The sequence below is a fragment of the Mizuhopecten yessoensis genome, unplaced genomic scaffold (genome assembly GCF_002113885.1).
Source record: "Mizuhopecten yessoensis strain PY_sf001 unplaced genomic scaffold, ASM211388v2 scaffold9033, whole genome shotgun sequence".
In the NCBI taxonomy this organism is placed as follows: domain Eukaryota; kingdom Metazoa; phylum Mollusca; class Bivalvia; order Pectinida; family Pectinidae; genus Mizuhopecten; species Mizuhopecten yessoensis.
In genome coordinates, this window is record NW_018407845.1 from 832,241 (window position 1) to 860,053 (window position 27,813).

General features: G+C 34.5%; 2 protein-coding genes across 5 annotated transcripts in view; one reads left to right on the forward strand and one right to left on the reverse strand.

Moving 5' to 3' along the window:
* LOC110457157 (probable JmjC domain-containing histone demethylation protein 2C) overlaps positions 1-13,277 on the reverse strand; it is a 201,331-nt gene extending 188,054 nt beyond the window's left edge. The window contains exon 1 of the mRNA XM_021508271.1: positions 13,012-13,277. Within this exon, the coding sequence (XP_021363946.1) occupies positions 13,012-13,167 (156 nt within the window). The 5' untranslated portion in view covers positions 13,168-13,277. The remainder of the gene's footprint in view (positions 1-13,011) is intronic.
* A 457-nt stretch (positions 13,278-13,734) lies between these two features.
* LOC110457171 (receptor expression-enhancing protein 1-like) overlaps positions 13,735-27,813 on the forward strand; it is a 33,174-nt gene continuing 19,095 nt past the window's right edge. For all 4 annotated transcript variants that reach the window (XR_002463670.1, XM_021508317.1, XM_021508316.1 and 1 more), the window contains exons 1-4: positions 13,735-13,872; positions 26,470-26,542; positions 27,041-27,117; positions 27,668-27,788. Coding sequence is in view for 3 of the 4 variants with exons in the window: in XM_021508317.1 (XP_021363992.1) it covers positions 13,841-13,872; positions 26,470-26,542; positions 27,041-27,117; positions 27,668-27,788 (303 nt within the window). In the remaining variant the exon portion in view is untranslated. The remainder of the gene's footprint in view (positions 13,873-26,469; positions 26,543-27,040; positions 27,118-27,667; positions 27,789-27,813) is intronic.

A 27,813-nucleotide genomic window follows, 5' to 3' on the forward strand; every position in this document is an offset into this window, starting at 1 on the left:
TCTAGACAACAAGTCTGCTTTGCCGGAGTCATTGCAATAGGATGGAATAAAGGAGAACAACAAAGCCCAAATCATGGTTTGGTGACGGGGTATTCTGATGACAATGGCACTTATTTTACTGCTTTAAAATTCTATTTGCCTGAATAATGTTCCAGCTTAACACAACCACAATACTGATTAGACCTATATGAATCACACATTTGAAAAGCTTTTTCCTTGAAATTTGAAAGGTTTAAAATAAGTAGTGACCGATTTAAAATATTTCTATTGAACAAAGATCTGATCGTATTCAAACAAGCCAGAGTGTCAGTAAAGTCCTTGCATTCCAAAACTGTGAGTCCCTTTCTCTATAGGAATTCCTGACACCAAATGACCCGAAACAGGAGGACTATTACACGGGTGTTACACACTCAAATGTTTCCCTCAGCCACACAGTTTCCTGGGGAATCAGGTCTGTAATGGACTTTCATTGTATACATGATAGCACAGATTTATACTGTGTTATTATACAAATCACAATCTAATGACATACATGACTAATATCAGTAACTAATGTACCAAAGTTATCTTTTAACAACTGATTCCAAAGTTATCACAACTTCTGTATGCTTTGTAAATCTACATAATTTGCTTCATTAAATGCGTTTTAAATTGATTTTTTTTTTTTCATTTCCTTTTACAACAAAATGTCAACTATCTGGGATGTATAGTTTCATTTTTAGAGTTTTAGCCGGCAGCCAGATTTGACAACATATAAAACCCCAGGCTATATTTTATAGTAAATATTAAAAACTCAACTTATCACTTTTAGCTACAATTTTAAGGAATGCATTGATAATTTATTAAAATGTATATAATCATAAAAGACCGTAGCAAACCTTGCACAAATATGTATGTGAATATTTGACAAACTTTTAATTTCAATTTGAAAAGGAAAGAATAGAATGAGGTGTGTAGATTTCACCTTACCAATATAAAATCATGGCATCTCTTCTAATTAGTATAAAAACCTGTCTGTTTCTACAAGAGCTAAAGAATCAGTAGGCTCTGGAGTCCAGACAATGAAACCAGGAATCCAATCAAAGTTTGTGGGACAGTCCAGAAAGTGTGTTCGCTGAGATTAACTAGTACACACAATACCTGTATACTATAGGGCTGGCCTTACACACCTGTTACAATGGTGTGCAAATCAATAAATCAATAATCAATGGAAATTCATTAGCAGGTTAGCAATTCATTATCTACCACAATAATAAAGGCAGTACTATAGTAGCAGCTTAATAATTAAGTGAAGTTCTGATATCTTCAATGGTTGCTTGGCTACTACAACTTGGTAGGTCTTACAACTGTCAGACCATTCAATACTTACTTTTTATGTCATATATAGATAACTGGAACAATACGAAATATTCCATGCTATGACAATATTATTATTTTGACACATCAAAAAAAAAAATCTTGATAATTTGCTCCTCATGTAATTTTCAAATAAACAACTTTTCACAAACATTTTGAATTTGAAATACCCAGGTACTTATTTCTACATGTCAGAATAAAAAAACAACATGCAACTCAAAATATTAAAGATAAATAAAATCCTCTGTTTTATTAGTTTATTTCTCAGACAGCAAATATTGGTGTGCCGACAATTGTGATAGATTGTATTTATCAAAACTCAAATTATGATTGATGATCTGTTGTAAGGAATAATCAGCCTGGGAGGCACCAGTTACATTAACATAGCTGTAATTTATCAACGAGTTGTCAAAGTCCTGTCATTCAAAGGCAAAATCAATAGGAAAAAGATTTTATTAATTATTTACATGTATACATACAAAAAACGCACGTTTAACAGCCTGATTTTTTTGTTTGTTTACCCAACAAAGTCCTTCTTACAATCACTTCGGTAATAGCCATTTCGCATTATATATCTGTTTATAATTGGAATGAAAATGTTCAGAAGTGTATGTGCATAATACCAAACAGGTAAGAATAAGTATTTTTTTCAAATTATTCCTTTTTATAAAATGACATTTTTAACTTCAATTCAGATCATTGATTAGATAATGTACATGAACCAAAGCTACGCAACAAAGCTGCTTAGTTAAATTTGTGGCCTCATTTTACGGCATCAAAGAATAACAATTGACATTTGTTTTTCTTGTGTATCTAGATTTGGTTGCCTTCAAAATACTGTGTACATATATATATGAAAGGAACTACAGACACTAGCCCTTGTTTTTTCTCTCTTATCTACATAAACTAGTTCCTCAAAAAAGTCTGTCTGCTTGCCGACATGAGTAATAAAGCAAGGCCAAAGGTTATCAAAATATTTCCAGCATAGAGATAATATTCCAGTCCTCCTATCTAATCTTTGGGTAAAACATTTACAGTTAAAGCTCATCAGTCTGTAGTTTAGTAAAGCTAATGATAACTTTTAACTTTTATTTACATTAAAGACAATAAACTAATGAATCATTGAATGCAACACAATAGATATTAGGGTTTCTTTTACCAGATGCATTAAACTTTTATCCTCAAAGATGTGTAACCAGTGTTGGGACTATGGTAGATTACAAGTTGGCAGTATTGCCCTTTGAGACCACCCCCTAGTGAAACAAAGGAATGTTAGCATGGCAAAGCCCTTTGAAAACACACCTGATTACAGCAGACTTGTGATATTGATTCCTTACAGTAGAAAACTAGGGCTGAGCCACATGCTCAGGCATGGAGCCACAGTAAACTGTAGGCATTTAGGCTGCCAGCACTTGTCAGAAAGGGAGGACAGCCTTTCTAAGGTCACCAATTCAGGCAGAATTAAAAGTAAACATTCAATTTGAATTCCCCACTGCTGTACTAATGGGTTTTATCCCAAGGTTTTAAATGTGCTTTCATATTTTCTTGATAAATATCCCACTCCATATTCTCTATGTAAGTTAATCAATCCATGGGAACAATCCCAACCCATATAACCTTAATATTATATTTCAACCTTATATGAATAAATATCCAATAAACATCTTGTAAGTCGTGCGATTTCCTTCAAGTTATGTATAACAACAGACTTTGTGACATGTTGTTATACAATTTGAAAGTATAAATTCTGGAGATGTTCAAAGTGGTGCAAATATAAATTTATTACAATAACTTGTTCTAGATCAGTGGGCGATTTCTGGAGTATCCAAAAACGCACCCATACAGTCCAAACTGGGTCCTAACTGATGTTACAAAGACATTATCATGTCGTTAAGTACATTTACACAATAGTAATTGATAGAGTAATGAGTTTGAGGGACATCTGTCATTCATAGCAATTGGCCTTTCAGACACAGGCTGAACCCAACCAGGCAAGCCAAATAAGAAGCCTTTTGTCATTGCAGTGTCTGACCTGGTATGACCAGTTAATCCTGTTACGTAATAGAATTAAGTTAAAAGGTATAGGTAACATGATGGACAAAGCTAATGCATTAGTTAATCTGACAACAATGATTCAAACAAATTATACACCTCAACTTCAAAGAATAAGCTTCGTAAATAGAACTTGACGCAAGTTTAGAGAGCTAATTATTATAAACAATTTACATAAAATTGTTTCGGCTTATTAAAATGTCACTTGGCGTGATAATTTAAAACAAAATGAAAAAGTTTGAAGTTTAAAATACGACAAATAATAATTTTAATTAGATATCAAATTAAAGTTCAAATTCAGCACTTTTATCATAAAATTCTTTATCAGGTATGGACTCACTGTTAAACATGTAAAAACATTGCTCTATATTATTTTTTGTAAAATCGTCATAAATCTCAATAAAGAAACTGGTGACACTACATACCCAGGATGTGACGCTGACTGAAGTTTTAAAGGCAATTTTTAACAAGCACTGTTAAAGTCATTAAATCTCGTCCAAATCTCTGTTGAAACATTTTGGAAAACAATTATACCACTCCCATGCCAAAATGACATACTTAAAATCGTTCTGATGCATTATTGTCTTTAAACCTTCGAAAATATGGAAATGTAAGGAGAAGAAACAACATTTGTACATTATTTCTCTGTAAAGTTGAGAACTATACTGTGATATTGTAAAAGGAACAAACATACAATACTTGATAACTTAAGCTAAATGAATGTATATAATCATATTCCATTATTTATTTCTATGATGGGCAATAACTCAATAGATTCCAGTTGGATCAAGGTGCTAATCAAACTTGTCAAGCAGACAATATTTGTCAATTCATAAAGGGCCATAACTCCATCAATTATGGTCAGGTAGTGGTGGTTATCAAACTTGTCCAAGTTTTTAATGGTAAATAACTATGAAGTTTGAAATTAATCTGTTGTAAATGACTTGATATCTGGACACTGTTTCAGCAATTTAAAGGGCAGTAACTCTATAAATTACCATAGGATAATTGTGGTAATTGAACCTGTCTGAGTCTTCATGGTAATAAATCATACTAATACTGTATAGGCGTACACATTTTTTTCTGTTTGTCCTTAATTGAATCAAATGTAAAATGTATTTCATTGACCCTTAATTAACCTCTTTCTGTGGCCTTGACATGAAAGACACGTTTTTGAGAACTTTGCAAACAACGATGATTCATACTATTAGAGCATTTCAATCCTTATTTTATAGTAAAAACATAATAATTCTGTGTCATCCTTCTGTTTTATTCTTGTTCATGATACATTATAAAACAAAAAATAATGTTTATAGTAAATTTGAACTTTATGACTGATTTTGACAAAATGTTCACCACAAAACATAGGTAATACAGTGGGGTCTTTTATGATAAAAAAATGTTGGATAAGAAATAACTTCTGGCACAACAAGGTTTTTATTTATTTTTTAATTTACTATAAATATATACAGACATTTTATCTCTGCAAAATGACTTTTGGCTTACAGTTGTATATCAAATGTGGCATCATTTCCATTAATTGGATCATTGCAGAAAAGTTCAAAACATCCTGGTTCAAAACAGAAATCAATGGCAATCCAGTTAAAATACATTAAAGAAAATTAGCATTGATTAGTTGGAGCAGATGGCTGATTGCGTTCGAACTTTTGAAGTTCTGCATTTATCTATAATGTATGATTCTGTACAATCTTGATTACTAGTTCTGCCATCTGGCCAGGTACTCATGATCAACCTAGATAAGTATACTCCCTATGAATAACCTCAATAGCAAATTAAATGAAAAACAAAATATTGCTGGGGTTTTTTCCCACAATGAAATAACAAAATAACCGAAAAAAGAAACAAGAAATATATAAAAAAAAAAAGAGAGAAATATCAAACACACAAAAAAGAGAAATAAAAATTAACACAAATTTCCTGAATTCAGTTTTCAACTGCCTGAGTATTAGATATCATGCATGCAAATAATCTAGACTTCATGATCACAACATTTTTTTTTAAATATTTATATAAAAATGTTATGCATAAAATTGTTTACGATGCAGTCATTTGATGGCAGTTTTGATTTAAAGCTTGTGTATAACTGGGTTCCTACATGTCAGAGATGTCTGAGAACTGGCAGTTACAACAAACAAGTATATACTGAAGGTACAGACATGTGTCAGAGTGTTTACCTGTACAGTTGTAGCCAGGTAAACCAACAAAACAATGGTATCTCTTATTATACAAATTAATTATGTAAACAGAATTAAGAATGCTGGAGCATTGAATACTTACATATATGTTTGCAGTTTATTAAAACTTTTCCCCCAAACTGCTTTGCTTATACTATTGCACTGAAACATTAGTAGTTCTATCTGTCCTGTTTTATAAATGTGTAGTTTGAGTCATAAACAGAGACGAACTTCTTGCACTGTAGTCTTGTGTAAGAAATGATTCAAAGATAAATTTCAACATTTAAAACATCTGCCAGTTTTGTTTTTATATCACACAAGTTAGAGAACAAGTAAATATAATTTTACAACTTGGACAACAAATCAGACTGAGAAACAGACAAATTTCATCATGAGAGGAAATACTCATAAAAGGTGAAAGTGGCATGAACTAGTTTCATAAAATATGCTATATATATATATATATATATATTTCTCGAATAGCTTAGCAATTAATTTCCATATAAACAGGTAGAGTACCTAAAATTATGCATTGATGCAATAGTGGTCTGATTGGTAAAGCCTTTTACAAATTTGATTTCCTATTAAAATGAAGAATACCTTACAGACATCCTGATCAACATTACATTTCCATATGTTTATCAGAGGTTAATAATTATAGACCCTCGCGGAGCACCTAAAGCTTGAAGTGTGTATTAGATTAAATGCACAGAAAGACTGCCATGCAATAAGATGCACAAGAATTTACTCAGGGTAATCCTGATCAGAGTGGTTTGGGGACAGAAGCTTACAAACTCCAGCTGTCTCTCACAAGTTGGCAAAATCTGATTATACTCTGGTATTGAATTTATGATCATATAAAATATAAGCCCAAGACCTCTCTCTGCTCCACTTCCTACATGTGTGAATTTTCCTTTCTTATGTAAAGACATCCCAGCCAACGCTGTCATCACCTAAGGTGTTGAAGAAAGAGGAAAAATTGATTTTTCCAACAGAGACACAGAGAAGAAAGCTTCTTTTCTCCAGAGCTGACTCATTTGAAAAGACAAGATGTGTGTGACTCTAAGCGTGGATCTTATGCAAAACCTAAAAGCATTTTGCATGGCAAAAACACCAATGTTGTGGAGTATTCCAGCGACTCTACAACCTCCCCCCAATCAATACTATGTCCATGGCTGGTCCATTACAATTACTGGCATGAGACATTAGACCAAACAAATACCACCATCAATTTTGTAACTTCATTAGCATGTAGAGTAGGGTAACCATGGATATTTCATGGTAAAAAAACAATGAGACCAAGAAAAATGTTACAGCTATATAGTCTGTACTTAACAATTAATATGAGGCCTTGACATAGTTATAATTACGTAGCATTATGATGTAACAGACTCTTACTGGCTGGCTCAGTCCCCCTAAGAATGCATGGTTCTAAAACATACTGGTATGTTTTTATTTTGGTTGAAATGGGATAACAGAATGATTAGAGAATCACTGTGCAAAAGAATGTACCCCATATCACTGCAGTTCAGTCATTCAAATTACATAAATCACTGCACTAAATTGAATTTTAAATTTCTAGACTATAGATAAATAAATATACGCAAAAATATTCTACAGATCTATTTTTCCTTTTATACAAGGATGTTTTGTTGTTGAGCTTGTCTATGAAACCTGTCTCTAAAGCTACACCTTGAAGGCTTACACTGGCCTTGAATGGCCTGGGCCAATAAAATCTGTATTTATATTTTTTTGTTCAGTTGGAATGCATTTTATGCATAATGCATGGATGATTAGATCTAATCCATATTTGTAGATGAAATAGGTCGAAATCCAGTGTTAATCCGGTGACAAATGTGTATATTTGAACAAATTGGATTTTAATTTTTCTTTCTTGATCAAACATTTGAGCAAGACCAATAACTAAGTAGGCAGACCTGCAGAAAACATATTTCTAGTTTCTTGTATGTTCTGAAAGTAACATCTTTTTACAGCCTGTTATATTAACTCAGTAGCTGTTTGTGACTGTAAGGCTAATAACCTCATCACTCATAACCAGGATCATGGCCATTAGCCTACAGTACAGCCTGTGAACCATCATATTACCATACAAAACAGACCATGTTTCGGACTGGTTTCAAATACACATTAACCAAGTACACAAATCGCTGATCATAGGATATCACAGTTGTGATTGGAAACTGGTCACATACATCAACATGTTAGACTATACCGGTCAATGTGTATAATACAGTCATCCGTAAGGATCTGCTCTTGTGAACTCTTGTCTATGGACTAAACATTTTAGCCATGCAGGATATAAAAGAAAAAAATATGAGAAACCATGCATGCTCATATTTTGCTAATGTTGGTCAAACATACAAATTTAACATAAAATGTTATTTTTGTTGAAATTTAACATTTATATAATATTTTGAATGAATTTCAATTCATGAAAGATCTTCCAAGAGTGTTATCAGAATTCTATGAATGTTTGCATTGTTGATAAAAATTGTTTTTTCTTCTAAACTATGGAAGTAAAAAAGTATTTATATTATATTTTGATACATGTATCAGAAAAGCAATCTAGGCTATCCTAACTTGTTATCTTTAATTTTTTAAACCCTCATACTTTCACCAGCCTTTTCAGATTTAAAGACTGATATTAACAGTTCTGATGACCTAGATGAATGTTTGCCTTTAAAATAGATGATCCGGTAGTTTGTTTACTTTAACAAAATCCTGTTTCACTAGATCAAAACGAAAATTTGATTTAAACCTCTGAAGACCAAATCCTTAAAACAAACTTTTACAGCACAGAAAAAATTACACGCACAAGTAAAAATACAATGCTGAGTTTCTGATCAGAATATGTCTGAGCAGACTGTTCTAATGAAAAGAAAGGCCACTGAAAATTCCTGTTCTTCCAAATCACTGTACTAAATAAAACTAATGTTTCGACAAAGATCTCTCAAAAACTATTAAGAGGAAGACGAGGTTTCTCCCCTAATTTTGGAATCAGTTTAAGAATATTGGTCTCTAAGCAAAGATGGGAAAGATTTTCTGAAAATTATAACTCGGCTATATCAAGCTCTGCCAAACAAATAGAGATCAAGATTCCTTTTCTGAACCTCATCACATCTATATATTTTATAAACTTGGTTATTTTTGTTAGAGTAGAAAATGTGTGTTAAACACATGCTCCTACTTTGATGGAAATGGAGCTACAAGTCCAAAATGTTAACCAAAGAAAACTAAAGTAAATATCAAAGTTCAATCAAAGTCAACAAAAACAACTTAGATTATACATGTATGTATAATTGTGACCTTGACCTAGCTACTGGATACTGGGTATGTACTGTCTTCATGATGTGGGTTACTAGTTAGTAGTAGTATATTGGCATCTGACCTAGCTGCTGGGTACCGGGTAGTATATTTAACTGCTTCTGACATATAGCTACTGGGTACTGGGTTAGTGCTTGCTTCTGATGTAGGTACTGGGTACTAGCATATTGGCATCTGACCTAGCTACTAGGTACTGGGTGTGAACTAACTTCTGACCTAGCTGCTGGGTATTAAGTGGGTGTGTACTGGATTCTGATCTAGCTGCTGGGTACTGGGTGGGTGTCGGCATTTGACCTAGCTACTGGGTACTGGGTGGGTATATGTCCTGGCTCCTGATCTAGCTGTGGGTACTGGGTGTGAACTAACTTCTGACCTAGCTACTGGGTACTAGGTGGGTAATGGCTTCTGACCTAGCTGCTGGGTACTGGGTGGGCATATGTACTGGCTCCTGATCTAGCTGCTGGGTACTAGGTGGTTAATGGCTCCTGACCTAGCTGCTGGGTACTGGATTCTGATCTAGCTGCTGGGTACTGGATAGTCTTTTTGGTTTTTGACCCAGCTGTTGATTACTGGGTATTGTATATATATATATGCATGCTTATGACCCACTTTATTACTTGATTAATTATTGACTTCTGACCTAGCTGTTGGGTATTGAGTAGTATAATGGGTAATGGCTGGGTACTGAGTGGGTAATACTGACCTTCTGACTAACTGAATCTGAATATTGCCTTCTGGTCCTTCTGGACATGAGTACTCAGAGGGACCAAGACTATATTAAGTGTACTGGACAAACCCAACAATGACCAATCTAACTGGGTAGACATGCTGTGGTACCTCTGTGACAGATGGCTGAGCCAGATAGTTACCAAGCCAATACGTGCATAGAGACTTGAAGACATTTTCTTCCTAAGGTGACTTGCATGTACTTGTGTGTGTTTTGAATCTAATGGAACAAAACATAAAAGCTTGAAAGACCAATTGAAATAACAATAAAACTTTTTCATTTTTTTAACTAAAAGTTGATGTCGATTGTGAATTTGTCTCAATTATCCACATTGAACAACTGATAAAGCCTATCTATAATAAGCTAGGCAACAGGTAAGATTCCTAGAAACCAGGGGGCATCTCAAAAGGGTTTTTCCCTTCCTATTTCAGAAGCAGATACACAAACATTTCAAGATCTCTGCTGAAAATCAAATCTTAAATTAATTTTTCGGCAGTGATTTATTCAATTCTTTTTAAAATATTAAAATAACACAATACTTTGTGCCTTTTCTCAAACATTACCTTTTATTCAGAAGTTAAACTATAATATAAATAAACAGTGTTTTTGTAGTATTTCCAGGCAAGCCCCGAGCAGAGCATATTTTTACTAACATTTGATGAGTCCATAATTACTTATGTACATGGTTGGTTCTCAAAATGTTAATCAAGTCCCACAAAGAAAGCACGAGTATTATAACGAGAAACATTGTCATTCACTACAATGTCATTTTACAACCAAATGTTAGACATGAAAATTTTAGGCATTCATGACTTGAATATATATATATCAAATCTTTCTGAAATGGATACAATTTCATACAAAATTGCATACTGACCGACACTCAACTCTTGAACAAAACTTTTATAATACGGAGCAAATTAGATGCATACACATCAACTTGGAAGACAAAACAATGAACCCAGATTTCCAGTCCCAGCTACGCAACTAGGACAAAGTTCAGCTGCAGTTCTTGCATCACCATCGATCTGAAGGCAAGCACCAAGCTTTGGAAACAAGATATAATCTGATCATCATACCAACCCAACATATGTAACACAATTAGGGACCACATCTTGTTTTGTTCTGAAAATGCATCTCTAACTCTCTTTGAGATTTCCAGACTTATAGCACTGTTGAATTAAAATCATAATAATCTTAGCAAATGGAATAACTAGTATATGTATATATATATAAAAGAAACTAGATAACACGGAAAAAAACAGATGACATCATTCCAAAGCTTTCTTCATTGAATATTAAATAATCAGCCAATTCCAACAAACCATTTCAAATAAAACGTATGTTACAACAAGTCCTTACATTGACCACCATGCAAGTGTAGATTTAGAAATTTAATATCTGATAATTTTAACTTAACATATTTGATAAATAGACCTTACTAGGTAGAAATTGATTGGTAATCACTGATCTGAAACTGTTTAAGGATCATTTAATAATTATTGTTTGGGAGTTAAACATGTCTTTACTAATGATTGAAAGATTCTGTTTAATTAAAAACCATCATGTATCTTTTTTTTTAATCAGGAAATAAAATTAAGCAATAATTTTCAATATTTTTTTATTCATAGAACTTACGTTCAACTGAATTTTGTTTTTCTTACTTCATAGGCCTTCAATTGTAAAAAAGATTTTTAAGCCAACTTAACGATTTTTTTTAATTTGCAAGAGAAAATAATCTTTTATAAGGTTTTCCCAAAACATTGGTTTTAACTCATTCACCCCTGAAGACACATTTGATATTTCAGGGGTGAATGAGTTAAATGGTAATCTAATAATCAATATTTCATCAAACAAGTTTCATTACAATTGTTGCAAATTATTACAGTTATGGAATTGTAACCATAGATAATCAGGTCCAGTACACTCTGCCGATTGAGCTATATAATTATAGCTCTATTGACCTATCTGAAATAGGTCTTTTGAGCTATTTTCAAGTGATTTTCTTTTTTTAAAGAAAACGAAACAAAGTCGCTTTTAAAAGAAGATTGTATCATTAGGTTGATAACAAAAGACATTAAATTCAAGTATTCGTTTTAAAAAATAATGATGTAAAAAAATCGGAAATTTTACATTTATGAAAAATGAAAATAAACATCTAACTGTATGCTCCTTGTAGTCAACATTACCATAAACCTTATTGTTTTATGCGACTTTGCTTTAATTTAATGAAATTTGAAATTTGAGAAAATATAGCTCAATACAGCTATAATTAATAGGTGTATATAGCTATATAGGTCTTTATAGCTATATAGCTCAATCGGCAGAGTGTACTGGACCTGATAATGACCTTTCAGAAAACAAATATTTATATTAAGTTCATCATAAACACAAATTAATGGTCACTAATTTAATTTAAGTCCGGTTACATTGTTTCCATAATGGAAAACAAGAAATTAACTAATTGAAGCATTTTAGTCAATTGAATTAGGTTTAAATGCTGGTCCCTATACAACTGTTTTTTCTTATTATTTTCATCAATAATCAGGACAGCTCTGCAGTATATTCTACAAATTTAATTCTTATAAAATTTGTTGATTTATTAAATATGAGTTGGTATGAACAAAACTTCTACAAAAAGGCTCAAATTGTCTTCTAAATTTAAAGTTAAAAAAAGGAGCATGGACACATGATCAGTACTGAAAAAGAAGTGAAAGCAAATCAAGAGGAGTAAAAGTAAATCAATAAGTATTCATATTCAAGTCATCTGTTGCTAAAGATCAGAATTCAGATTTGGGAAGCACAATGTATTTTTTTCTGTTAATAGCATAGAATTCACTGAATCAAGCATTCCCGGGATTCAACCCTTTGTGTTGAATGTAATCTCGGTACGGAACCATAAGGAGGTGAAATACACACACTGGGATTGTCCAAAACTCAAATGAACTTAGGACGAGTTGAAGCCACACCTACTTTTTGGTTTGTCCCAATTAAATCACACTAAAGTTTTTTTTATTAGAACGCCAGTAGCTAAATGATCAACTTGTTCAATGTAAACTGATATTGTAAACAGGTTATGAATGAACAAAAACGGGTTGCATGGGCACATTTCAGAAGATGGTCCATATCTAGGTGCCCGATACACTACCGTGTAAGTAATCATACACAAAAAACCCAATGCCAGCGAACACATGACCTAGTATACCAGCACACATGTTCGAGGGTAGAACTTACAAATTATAACTGAAAGTTGCCTAAAAATGCACAGTATATTTATTAAGGTTAACAGCTATACAATTAATACAAACTCGACGTAAAATATATTTGTACACTTACCGAGACATCGGGGTTACTGGTATCTTTGCCAGTAACTGCTCGTACAACTCCACTCCGCCATTCCCAATCGACAATTTTGTTAAGTTTTAACTTCCCAGAACACCGCACAGAAAGAAATCTTTTCCCAGCTATTTCCTCTCTACTCTTATACGCCATTGCTTCACAATGTATCCATTTTTGTTGTTTTACATTACTCCAATATTAGGAAACTTTTAACAAAATTCCTATGTCTCCTTTCTCCAGAGTACTGCGCATGAATACATAACACAAAGTTTGACATTTGGGGTCATTAGGTCATGAGTTATAAACAAATATCCCCAAGATAATATAGTGCACCGGAAAATGTTTCCTTTCGTTATTTTAACTAACAAAAACAGTTATAATTGAATGTAAAGTTATATTAAAAACACATATTGATGCTGTTTAAAGGATGATACACGACAAGCTTTCGTAAATACCAAATTTCAATAGAACGAGACTTGTTCCAGTTTCAAAAAATGATAAGACACTTTCGGCAGAATTTCATTTCATATTGAAAACCGAACACTTAGCTTGGAACCTATATATTTTTGAAATACTCATGAAAAATTTAACTGAACGACGCGTGGTAGCAAATAATATATTAGATACGTTATTTTAGAGCGCGAATGGCCAATGTTTACATTATTGTTTAGATAGTACATTACAGTTATCCCCCTTGACAATCACCTGTTCAGAGGGCGCTTTACACAGAAGACATTTCTACTAGACCTAGGATTGATTTCGAATTTTTACCTATCGTGATGTTTTATTTCAACGTTTATTCATAGATATTACTCAACAAGGAACGATGGTGTCGGCCATTTTATCAAGAATTGTCATGTGAGTATATGAAGTGTAAAAATGACTTACCCAATCGTGATTTTATCGAAGACGAAGAAGGAAACTTGTGTAAAGTTTCAGTTGAGATATTGAAAACTTATGCACATTATAAAAAGTAACTGAAATCAGCATGGATACAAAGGTAAAAACAATATAAAGGGTGATGTTCTTATACGTATCGTTAAAATCGGTTTGTGTATTCTGGTGGAATTCTTCATCCTGTTTTAACATATAAACTTNCCCACCCCCCCTCCAGAATTACTGAAGCTGTCCATTTCAATAGCGGGGGCCCTACATGAATTGGGTTATTTTGATTTACAGTTGATATTATTTTATAGTACATGGTCAAATTAAATTGTATTACTGGATAGTGTGCATATTCACAGGGTATCACAGTTCAGGGTGATGTACTGATGATAAATACAGAGTGACAGGTACCAAGACACAGGTTTTACCAAGGCTTCAGGGTTTACCAAGGCATAGGTTTCATAGTCTAGGCTGACTTGGTCAAAAGGTAGTCGCGGTAAAGGGTGACATGGTTAAGGTGTGTCGCGTTGAAGGTTGACATGGTCAAGGTGGTCACAGTAAAGTGTGACGTGGTCAAGGTGTGTCACGGTAAAGGGTATACACAGTCACGGGTGTCGCAGTTAGGGGCTATTTACTTTTGATACAGGGTGATAGATATATAGAGGTTACACAACGAGTGGTTGTTGAGTATGGTATTTATTTCACTCGAGTTAGTTAATTTTCAAAAGTTACAAAATACAAGAGCTTTAGCGAGTGTCTTTCTGTAACTTTTGAAAATTAACTAACGAGAGTGAAATACATACCATACTCAACACCCACGAGTCGTGTGATCTGTTTCTACCACAATCTCATGATCAGTCGGAAATAACATACACACGTGTTTGTTGACAAGGCGGGTGTAGTGATATGACCCATATGTAAAAAGTCACTCATTCATATTTAAAAATGACTCTTTCTTTACAAATTTAATAATTGTCAAAATTAATGTTTCGGCAACAACATCATGAAAAAATATAATAGATGGAACGACTTAAAATATTGAGAGTAGCAGTATTGCATTAATTTACATAAATTAACCACAGACTATATGCGCGTAAGCATATCGTACGAAGTCTGCCTCCCGCCAAGTGATGAAGACGAACGTATCGCTGTCAATGTCCAAAACCATAGGCCTACGTTTCTTCGTGACGCTTCTATGATTGGCCTTTTTTTGTGAAAGTTCAGCCATAGTCAGGCCGTCCAAATAGCGAAAACGAGACGTTGGGGGAACGAAGTATTTTCTGACACTGTGACAGATCTTGTTTTGGTTTCACGACCTGGACACGCGACGGTGTGACGTCGAAACGATATCGAGCGTCTGTAGCAATTTTGCCTGAAACTAACGATCAAATCTTTAAGTATCACCTTCTTTTAATATTGCCTTAACCCTTTCGTTACTAAACCGGCCGCAATCGTATAGTGCTAAACCGGCCGTGTACAGCGTCCCTGCGTTGCTACCTAACCAAGCGGAAATATGCGTCATTATCATCAAGAGTTTATGTGACTATGATCGGCTGTTATTTCCGGTTTACAACCGAGTAAAAATCTGCAGGAATTTCGGAGGAATAAGGGAAGTTTTTACAGTTTTTCGGATGAAATTTCAATATTCGTCAATGAAACATGGAGTCGTCGGATGAGTCTGACTTTGATGGTTTTGACGAACACGATATCGACGAGGCAAACACAAGATTCATATCAAAACAACATGAACTTGAGCAGGCCTACAATGAATCTGACATTGATATTTCTGATGATTCTGACGATGATGAGGATGGTACCGGTACGGGCGATTCTGGCGACGATCAGGTAATTGAAAGTGAAAATGAAAATGGCGACGACCCATATTTAGGAAATTTGAATCGGGAATGGACTCGTAATTTGTCGGAAATTGTTTTGCCGGATTTCACTGAAACTACTGGTGTAAATCACGGATTGTCGTCTGATGCAAAACATCTCCAATATTTTACACGTTTTTTGCCACAAACTTTCTTTGAAACCGTAGCAGTTGAGACGAACAGATATGCAGACCAAAAAGGCCCGGATCCAAAATGGATACCGACGTCAGCATCTGAGGTACGTGCCTTCATTTCTGTGAATATCATGATGGGTATTCCAAGAATAACCAACTATTGGAGTACTGATAAACGGTTCTCAGATCCATATATTAGCTCAATATTTCCAAAGAGCAGATTTATTCAGTTGAACAGATATATTCACCTGAGAGACACCAGTAACGTGCCAGGCAGGAATGATCCAGACTATGACCCTTTGTTCAAAGTGAGAACTATGATCGATCTTATACTTCCAAAGTTACAAGAAAACTACAAACCTAGACAGAAACTCTCTATAGATGAAGGGATGATTGGTTTTAAGGGTAGAGTTCATTTCAGGCAGTATATGCCTGCTAAACCTACCAAGTGGGGTATCAAAGTTTGGCAGATTTGTGAGGCAGATACTGCATACTGTTGCAAATTTGAGATATACACTGGAAAAAAACGTGGAGGGGAAAGGCATAATGGACTTGGATATGATGTAGTTTGGAGTTTATCAGAGTCATACCATAACCAAAACAGACATTTATACTATGATAGATTCTTTTCCTCTGTGACATTAGCTGAACACCTGGAACTTGTGAACACGTATGTGTGTGGAACAATAATGTCCAATAGGAAAGGTCTTCCAGATGATATCAAAAAGGCAAAACTGAAAAAACGGGGTGAACTTGTACAGATACAGAAAGGAAATCTTCTTGCTACAGTTTTCAAAGATAAAAGACAAATAACATTTCTTTCTACATCAGAGCAGCCAAACATGAACCAGGACCTGCATAAACCTCACGTCAACGTTTCTTACAACATGTACATGGGCGGTGTAGACAAGTTCGACCAAATGGCATCTTACTATCCAGTTGGAAGACCAGGAAACAAGTGGTGGCGGTATGTTATGTGGCACATTGTGAACTTAGCAATTGTAAATGCCTGGATCCTGTTTCAGAAAACGGAGAATAAGGAACCCCCACCTAAGAAATACTATGATCACCTGCAATTCCGCATGGATGTTGCTGATCAGCTGCTGGCAGGATTTACCTGTAGGAAACATCGAGCAGGCAGGAAGTCCAAAAATGAGGAAAAACGTCCTGTGCTTGGTGCTATCAACCATCACAAGCTAGTGAAGATCGCGGGTCGAAAGAGGGTGTGTCGGGAATGTGCCAAACAAGGACGTAAAACTCCAAAGAGACGTTCGGTGGAGACATCTTTCATGTGCCAATTCTGTGCCATGCCCTTGTGCAGAGTTAGATGTTTTACTGATTATCATGAGACAAACTAATCAGTTTTGAACGTTACTTGTGTGAAAAGTCTTGAAAAAGGAAAAAAAGCTTCAGAAACTTGTCAGTTTTGAATTTTGAAAATATTTACCTGTATCTCACCTGTGCTCGTTAACCTGTATCTCACCTGATGAGGAATATACTTGAAACTTACCTGACACTGTGGGGTTGCCAGTACATCATGGAAGTGCATATTTGGAGGATTTAGATACACTCAAAAGTTGTTTTATGTAGGTATAAAACTAAGAACTTTAGTTGAAGATTTGTGCTAATTTACCTGATCATTTTATTACCTTACCTGAACTTATCTGAGATATATAATTAGTAACAAATGTGTCATTTTGTTCTTGGAAGATCATAGTTTATTGCTGTAAGTAGAATATGAATAACAACAAACACTTTCATTCATTTTATATGCATTTAATAACATTTTTATTAAATTTTTACCTTTAATTAGCTTTTTCACCTGTATTTTTTACATTTTTCACCTGCATTTTTTACAGGTAAATGAGATAATATAGCAAATTTGAACATATGTTCATAATCAGTAGATAATTTGCAAGTGAAGTGCCAAATTTCATAAAGATCCCATGGATATTACCAAAGATATTGACATTTGAATAAAATGATTGAAAAATCTTAAATTTTACTGAATTAATGTAATTTATACACATATATACATTGTAACTAATGTGGCAATGAAAGGGTTAATAATCCCCTTTTCCGCATAACCTCACAAAGTCACCAACATTTGTCGGATGTTGACAGCAGACAACGTAAACAAATTAGCATGTGGCAAAAAGCGTGTGGAAAAGTCGTTCCGGTCAAAGTTCATCTTCTCGACCAATCAAAACTCTTGAAGGTCATATACCACCTGTGGTATATAACTCATATTTATCTTACAGTTTGCGCGTTTATAGAATGATCTGAGAGTGGAATAACACAGCGTATTGTGGTAGAAATTGTGATACAGTGTTTTAGTTGACTTTTTTACTATATTAGTGGTACAGGTATATTGTAATAGATGCAAAATATCCACCGGGTGTAGTTTAGGCAGTAATAGTGATTTGAGGCAGTAGTTTGTTGAATCATTAGGTAATTGTTATTTGAGTCAGATAAACGGTCATTATTTTGTAGATATTGTCGGCATTTATTTGTTACAACAGTTACTGGGTCCAAGATTGAACTTGGTAATGAACTGTAGGCACGCATCTGTTACACTGTGCTTTTCAAGTGATACATAAAAAACCTAATGTTGAATTGCATTTTACAGAATTAAAGCCAGGTCTTTCTCAATTTTAAATTCAGATATATGGATGATATGCTGTCTTTGAATTACAAGAAATTCATTAACCATACTGATCATATAATATACCCTCTAGAGTTTGAAATCAAGGACACCACAGACTCTTCAACTTCAGACGCTTTCCTTATTCTTTACTTACAACATGACCAACAGAGACAACTTACTACCAAGCTGTATGATATGTGGGACAATTTCAACTTTCCAATTGTGAGCTTTCCCTTCTTGTGAGCATCCTCCTGCTTCCCCTACCTACATTGTTTATATGCCTCATTTGAATTGGTACTCAAACACCGAATATCATGACTTCCATAATAGATGAAGAGTGCTGACAGACAACCTTACAAAACTTGGTATCTAAAGGTGCCGGGTGATGAATAGTATGGACCAGTTTTATGGTTGTCATGAGGATCTCGCATGAATATGTTATTTCTTTGTGTGATATGTAGATCAATGTTTTAGATTATGCTCACCAGAGTGCCTTGTTGTCACTACCTGAGGTCTTGATGCGAGGATGTGACATTACTTGGATTCAACTAAGTTTTACATTGTGGGTGCCATTAATGAAGCAGAAGGCAGTTTACCAATCTAGATTACCTGGTCTTTTTTTCTCTTAGTACTTTTTCAAGTGGTGCCATGTACATCTTTCCTTTGTTCATATTTCCCCTAGTTTTATCAATTTTGAGTTCGACTGTTGTTTTGAAACTTCAATATTCTCTTATTGTTTTTGGAATTTTAATGTTTAGAAATAGTAACAGAATAAAAGAAAATGTAAGAACTTCAGGAGTTGAACTCAGAGCATTTAAACTGCCAAGTCATTGTTGCCACCAAAGAATTATAAATGAACAGCACCAAAATGAGGGCTGCGAAATTGAAATAAACAATATTGGACAGGGGAGGGTACTCTTTAACCTGAAAAGCACTTTTGGTTTTGGTTAAAAATACAAAACAAGAGTATATTTTATAGGGAATGGTATTGGAAAGTGGTAATAATAGTTTATGACTTAATTAAAGAAAGAAGAAATAAATTGTTTTACAGCCATCAAGAGTTTACAGAGAAATTTGACATTCATACAAATTTTCTTACTTATCAAGGTGTCATTAATTCCATAAAGAAATCCATTTCACAGGAGGATGTTTCTAATTTGAATGTAGATTATCCATATATCCCAATTAATTTGGAATTTTTTCTTAAAAACAAAAAAGGAACTAAAGACTTTTACCATGTTCTATGTTAAAATAATACAATATCTACCGGTAGAAAGAAGTGGGAGGAAATATTTGAATTTAACACTGAGATATGAAAGAAAATCTATACCATTCTCTTCAAAATAAGTAAAAACACAAAACTACAGTGGCTTCAATTTAGAATCAATCAACATATTTTAACTACTAATTCATATCTTTATAAAATAGGTCTTGTTAATAGTCCATATTGTTTTCATTGTAAAACTGACACAGAAACTATAGTTCATGCATTATGGGAATGTAAAGAAGTATATGTACAAGTGTTTTTAACAGATTTTGAATCATTGCTAGATGTGTTATTAATTCCATTTGCTTTTGATAAAGAATCTTTTATCTTTGGTTTCTATGATAGAAAAAACAATGTTGATAATTTAGTACTTCTTATCATTAAACTATATATTTATAAGGCTAGATGTCTGCAAACTGGTCTATCAGTTTTGCCTAATTAAAGATATTTACAATACTCAAAAATATATTGCTGTAGGTAATGGTGAAAATTATCTCACTAATTTTAAAAGGGAATGGAAAAAAATGGGAAAGATTACTGCAGGCCATATAACTGAAATGTAAATTAATTATTGTACAAAAATTTACACAAAATTGAACAATAAGCCCTTGTCAAATCCTTCGACACCTCTCCAACCTTCCTTTTCTTTCTTATCCCTCTCTCTCTTTATAACTCTTTTTTTTCCTATATCTTCTTCTAAAACAGTACAATGGTACATAATACCTAAAATCCTGGTTTCAGCATGTGAAAATAGTCAAACTGTTTGTTTTTTCTTTTTTTTTGTATCTGTTTGCTTCTCAACTAGAATGCATATAATATTTTCTATGTATCTTGTTTCAAACTTATAAAGAAAATAATTGTTTTTCTGCATTGGTACCCAAATCGATGTAATAATATAAGAATGTTAAAAAAATGTCAAAACAAACAAAAAACTTGTGTGAAAATTAAGAATGTGAGACTGAAATATGATGTGTTATGTTTAATGTACTGTTGAAAAAATATAGAAAAATAAAAAAAAAATATAAAAAATAAAAAGATAGGACATTTACACACAGATGTACTAAACCTTTTTTTGGCCATATTTAAAGATTGATGACAATTTCATTTATATTTGCAGCTGTGTGGTGTATATCAACCTTGAATATAAGAATTTGTTAAACTATAAAATAAATATTTATTAACCAGAAAGCTTTAAAACCAATTGAGTTATCTCACCGTTAAATAATTCCCCATTGGTACTACCAGAGGGGACAATAGAAATGCAGTTGCAAGATTTTATTTATTGGTAAATTTTGGATTGGCAGAGTGTTAGGTACATGTACTTCCATAAGATCTTGTGCTCTGTTTAGTACTAAAATATGATCTATACAGATGTTCTTGCCCTTTCTGATGCTGTGCATATGATATTACCTTGTGTATCCGTTACATGAAATACTTATTCATTTGGTCTTTACACTGTTTAACTCATTCACCCCTGAAATATTTTATGATGAACTATTCCAACCTTTGAATCGGAAGAGTTCAAATGTGTCTTTAGGGGTGAATGAGTTAAGGCCTAATATGATGATCTGCCATTATATTGACCTGCAGGCCATCACACGTTTATTAGCCGGGAGTGGGATGGCAGATTCCTTCTGAAAGTCCTTGTTTGATTAGCACAAATTGTGCCAGAATGAACATATATACATTCAGTGTTCGTATGACTTGACAAGATCATTTTGTCTTTGTCTCGGTCATTCCTCCGGATAGTTCTGTTTGGGGTCATGTGAATTGCCAATTGGATCAATCAGATCAATGGGTTCAACGACCTACCCTAAGGTCCTTGTGGTGACCTTACAGTTCATTTATGCATTGCTGGTGTGGTGTGTTATTTCATTCATTACTCATGGTTCCTTGCACAATCTTTAGAACAAGCTTATTAATTAGTTGTGTTTTTAATCAGCTGTACAATTTAAACATGTCATTTAATTTGAAAGTTTAGAGCGACAATCTTTGATACTAATATATGCTCTTTATGTATATGAATGTATTGACCATGCAAATACCACAATAAATTCAATCATTTTCCATTAGTCCAAGGAAAAACAAATATATAGTTCACTTTGTGTGCAGTACAGATTTGATATGAACCAGACATTTGTGGAGTGAGATCACTTTAGAGATGTATCAATACCTATTATATGACAGTGACTGACACATCAGAAATGTGTAACATAGATGGAATTTGGAAGGGATAAATAGATGTTTAATCAGTTTGTTTGCTTTTAATTTATTCAAGCTGATCTAGGTAATCATCACAGACATTGCCTGAGTACATTGTATATGTGTGTGTGGTGTATGGTGACGGTCTATAGGACCTAGGTGACATCACATTGCATGAGTACATTGTATATGTGTGTGGGGTATGGTAACAGTCTATAGGACCTAGGTGACATCACATTCCCTGAGTACATTGTATATATGTGTGTGGTGACTGTGGTGTATGGTGACAGTCTATAGGACCTCGGTGACATCACATTGCCTGAGTACGTTGTATATGTGTGTGTGGTATATGGTGACAGTCTATAGGGCCTAGGTGACATCACATTGCATGAGTACATTGTATATGTGTGTGTGGTGTATGGTGACGGTCTATAGGACCTAGGTGACATCACATTGCCTGAGTACATTGTATATATGTGTGTGGTGACTGTGGTGTATGGTGACAGTCTATAGGACCTCAGTGACATCACATTGCCTGAGTACATTGAATATGTGTGTGTGGTGTATGGTGACAGTCTATAGGACCTAGGTGTGCCTGAGTACATTGTATATGTGTGTGTGGTGTATGGTGACAGTCTATAGGACCTAGGTGACATCACATTGCCTGAGTACACTGTATATGTGTGTGTGGTGTATGGTGACAGGCTATAGGACCTAGGTGACATCACATTGCCTGAGTACACTGTATATGTGTGTGTGGTGTATGGTGACAGGCTATAGGACCTAGGTGACATCACATTGCCTGAGGACATTGTATATTTGTGTGTGGTGACTGTGGTCTATGGTGACAGACTATAGGACCTAGGTTACATTATATATGTGTGTGTGGGGTATGGTGACAGTCTATAGGACCTAGGTGATATCACATTGCCTGAGTACATTGTATATTTGTGTGTGGTGACTGTGGTCTATGGTGACAGTCTATAGGGCCTAGGTTACATTATATATGTGTGTGGGGTGGATGGTGACAGTCTATAGGACCTAGGTGACATTGTAGATGTGTGTGTGGTGACTGTGGTCTATATTGACAGTCTATAGGAACTAGGTGATATCACATTGCCTGAGTACCTTGTATATGTGTGTGGTGTATGATGACCGTCTATAGGACCTAGGTTACATTGTATATGTGTGTGTGGTGTATGGTAACAGTCTATCGGACCTAGGTGACATCACATTGCCTGAGTACATTGAATATATGTGTGTGGTGACTGTGGTGTATGGGGACAGTCTATAGGACCTCAGTGACATCACATTGCCTGAGTACATTGTATATTTGTGTGTGGTGACTGTGGTCTATGGTGACAGTCTATAGGGCCTAGGTTACATTATATATGTGTGTGGGGTGGATGGTGACAGTCTATAGGACCTAGGTGACATCACATTGCATGAGTACATTGTATATGTGTGTGTGGTGTATAGTGACAGTCTATAGGACCTAGGTGAAATCACATTGCCTGAGTACCATGTATATGTGTGTGTGGTGACTGTGGTCTATGGTGACAGTCTATAGGACCTAGGTTACATTATATATGTGTGTGTGGTGTATGGTGACAGTCTATAGGACCTAGGTGACATTGTATGTGTGTGTGTGGCCTATGGTGACAGTCTAGAGGACCTAGGTGACATTGGGTTTGCCCTTGGGTACTAAATGAAGTAACATTCATTTTGGTGGTGTAATGCTTTTTATGCTAATTTAATAAATATATTGCTTAAGGTAACCGCCACAGAAAAGTGGTGCTTTGTCATAGGTTTATATACAGGTATGAAAAGTTTTAATTACATTTGTGGTAAAGGTTACATGTACTCTTATAGGATCACAGGTGTTGATCACAAATGTCCATGCTTATTTATAGGCTTGCATGGTCATGTTTGTGTGCTGTAAACTTTTCCACTATCACAAGTCATTCTGCCAATCTCTGAGCTTCTTCACATGATAAATTATTACCATATTAACATAAACATTTGTAAGCAGTACAACCTATGTATCTGGTACACAAAGTCAAAATTGTCTAGTGACCATAGTTTTCTAGACACTAGACATGTTCTCTTTTGATCCGTCCCTTCCCTTCAAAAATAAACAGAAACCACTTTATTTTTTGGAGTTATAAAACTTATTATATACATATTCTGAATTAGTCCTGTGCTAAGATAAGGATTTTGACCAGTGGTATTCACTACAGCTACAAATGCTAGACCTGGTTAATAGAAAGTGCCTTGCCATGGAGATAATTAGTATATTTAAACTATGATGCTGGCATGTATAACTAGATACAGAAAACTGCAGCTAGTACAGAAACAGCTAAAACAGGAAGCAAAGTTCAAGCTTTTATCAGTAATTACCTCTTGTACAATTTGAACATCTTCGTTTCCAAAGGGAAATAACTCTTAGATATTGGAGATAAAAAAATATTCACTTTGTAATTGAATTGAGAGTTCATTCATTTAGAACCAATGCTATTCCAAGCCTCATTCAATTAATTCTGCTTTAAGTTAATGTTTAAGATTTATTTCTTGGATAGGGTTTGAGTACTGTACATGCTAATCTATTAAAATGTAATGTGATCATTTTGTTTCATGATACACTTGATTAATCCAAGAACATATCTAAGATTTTAAATTCTGAAATATGAAGTTCAAGCTGTTTAAATAAATGAAGAGCTTTTACAATGACAAACACCATCTCAGACTACCACCCTAGCTACTCATCTGTGAGAACATGTGGATTTGGAGTTTACTGTATACATGGCCCCTCCATGTGCTGCTGTAAATCTAAGCCAGGTAGACTGGAAATCCACCTGATTGGTCTCTCACCAAACAACTTACTTATCAATTTCCAAGCTACTCTCTTGTAGAGGGGTGGTGAGGATATTCTGTGGTTTCCATGGCAATGTTTGATATGAGGGGTTGTGCTCACTTTCAGGACTGCCATTATAATTGTATGTTAGCACACACACAGATAGATAGGTGAGGGAAAGTTTGTATCTTCCACACGATCTCCAGCATCCTTGTTTACTATAGACAAGTTGTGTTCCCCATTTCACTGGAGTAATCAACATAATGTTATGAACCCCTGCCAAGTTGATAAAGGGTGCAGCTGGAACGATTTGGCAATAGGTTTGATGCTGGAGATAAGGTGAAGAGGTTGATGGTTTCACCATTGGTCTTGTAATTCTGTAGATCACATGACCCAGGATTCTACCAAAATATTGGAGGCATATTTCTACTACACATGCGGTGCAAATTTTGATTTTCGAAAGACATGGAGTTGATTTCTAGGCGCTCTATGCCTATGTTGTAGAAATAATACGACAGTGTCCAGTGTTGCCTAGCCGATGTTGACTTTGAAATGACAACTACAACCTGTGCATAGTTTTCTTTTACCGTGGATCACTATAATGCAAGATCCCAGTTGTTAGACGTGCCTGTTTTGGACATTTTTGTATCATTGTGATCTGTCCAGAAGGATTTGCTGTGATGTACAGGGATGGCTCATAAACTGATGGTTGAATTTAGAAAGCTTGAGATTGACAAAAGGGAGAAAAAAGAACAATTTTACAAAAACAAAAAATATATTTTTAGGCTGAAGGAACTACTGGTGGAACTGTTGGATAATGAGGTTATTTAATGTGCTGCCTTTCCTTCCAATCATATGAAACAAGTAATGACGAAAAGTAGGTCACACTTGTATGTACTGTCACATTCATTTTGACTGTTCAATCTGAGATACAGAGTGTTCTGATCTAAATCCCTGAGCTGATTTCGTTGAGGATGAAGTCAGTAGCAAGGACCACTTATTGTTAAGTCTAGTGTTGTCGTATTTGCCTTGGATATGCTTTAATGAACAGCAAACTTCAAAAACATGCAAATCGTCAATCTGTGCTGATGTATCAGTCAAGTGTTGCATTGTAGGATTCACAAAAGAATATTTTCAGTCAACATCTCAAAATGGGATTTTTAATTTCCTTTATTCAGAAGTGACACATCTATAAAGTATACAGTATGGGTATGACAATGATTGTGGTTTACATTCTGTAAAGCTGCTGTTACACAATTCCATTGGTGCTGTTGATGCCGAGACAGTGTATTTGGAATGAGACTCGACGGCATCTTGGAAACTTTGTGATTTAATGTCCAGTTGCTATATGGATATGAACAGGAAAGACAACATATAGAACCATGTAGATTTATTGCTTGGCACATGGGAGCATGATTTCTGGGGGAAGTTCAACTGTTACATATTACCTTTCATTGAGCAAGTCATGTACAGTCGGGGGAGTTGTGTTAAAACATGCTGACTTCACTTTACACATCAGTGGTGTCGACGTTCAAGCAGGCCATCTACGAGTTCCTTAGTCAAACCACTCCCTACCTTTATACTCTTTGCAGATTGGTGTGTGGGACACTGTATCCAGCATACGCTTCCTACAAGGCAATCCGCACAAAAAACGTAAAGGAATATGTAAGTATTTGTGTGATTAGGCAATTTCAGTAAATCAATGGTTTTCATATAGATAATAAATATTACTAAGACTTCAAGCTATCCAAATTAATTACGTTTCTCAGTTTTGGAAATATCCAACCAACTTTCACATGTCAGTTACCATGGAAAGTGATGGTAGAACAACTAATTCAGATGTGTACAATGGGATATTGTATGGAAGGTATTATATAAAGTACTCACCTGCAGGAAGATTTTGAAAATTTCTAAAGGCCCAGCATGTTTCTATATTATTGAATATTTGAAAAATTTAATTGTGGAATTTCCCATGTACATAATTTTTTATATCCTTCTTATCTCTAAGTTATCCAGAAAAATGTTACTAACTTAGATTGAATATGAAGATCCATTTAAAATGAAACTTGTGCAAATATAACTAACTGGCTGTAAGCCTAAATAGGTAGTATTATCAACCTTGACCAATAATAAAACCATTGTTAATACGCCTTTTATTGTCAGGTAAAATGGATGATGTACTGGATTGTATTTGCCATTTTCTTGTCTGTGGAAACGTTTTCTGACGTTCTTTTATCATGGTATGTATTAAATTTACCCGCCTGATCCTCAGGATAATAGAGTTTTATTGTTGTGTAACATTATACATTGTGTAATATCGTATTTAATTAAATGTCAGAAGGTTAACCAATATATATAACAGTTCACTTTATTAATAGTTTAACACTATAGGGGATATGGATGTTTGGCACTTAATTAGCATCACTATTGTATGCCTGTGTAAATTCTACCCAAGTATTGGCTTCTAATATAGGGAATTTCTACCCTTTTAAGTCTTTAACTAGGACAGGGTTCCTGTAAATCAGAGAATGTACCTGCATTGCATAAGAAAATTTGAATAGGATAATAACATTTTTAATTGCTAGATCTTCAGTTGATTTTTTTTTTTTTTTTTTAAATTAGGACAATTTTATCCAATACAGAAAGGTAATGGAGTGAGGTTTTCAGGTCTCAAAAAGGCCTGGAGAAACGTTTGATATCACACACATGTACATTCCTATGATGGTTAGTTTAGTATCATATATAAACCATAACCTTGCTTTAATTTTGTTTTCTCTGGGGTTTTTTCAGGCTGCCATTTTATTACGAGATAAAGATGATATTTGTGATATGGATGTTGTCTCCAATTACCAAAGGATCCAGCTATCTTTACAAGAAGTTTGTGCATCCACACTTAGTGAAGAGAGAAAAGGTAAGTGTTCACAGCTGTCACCAGA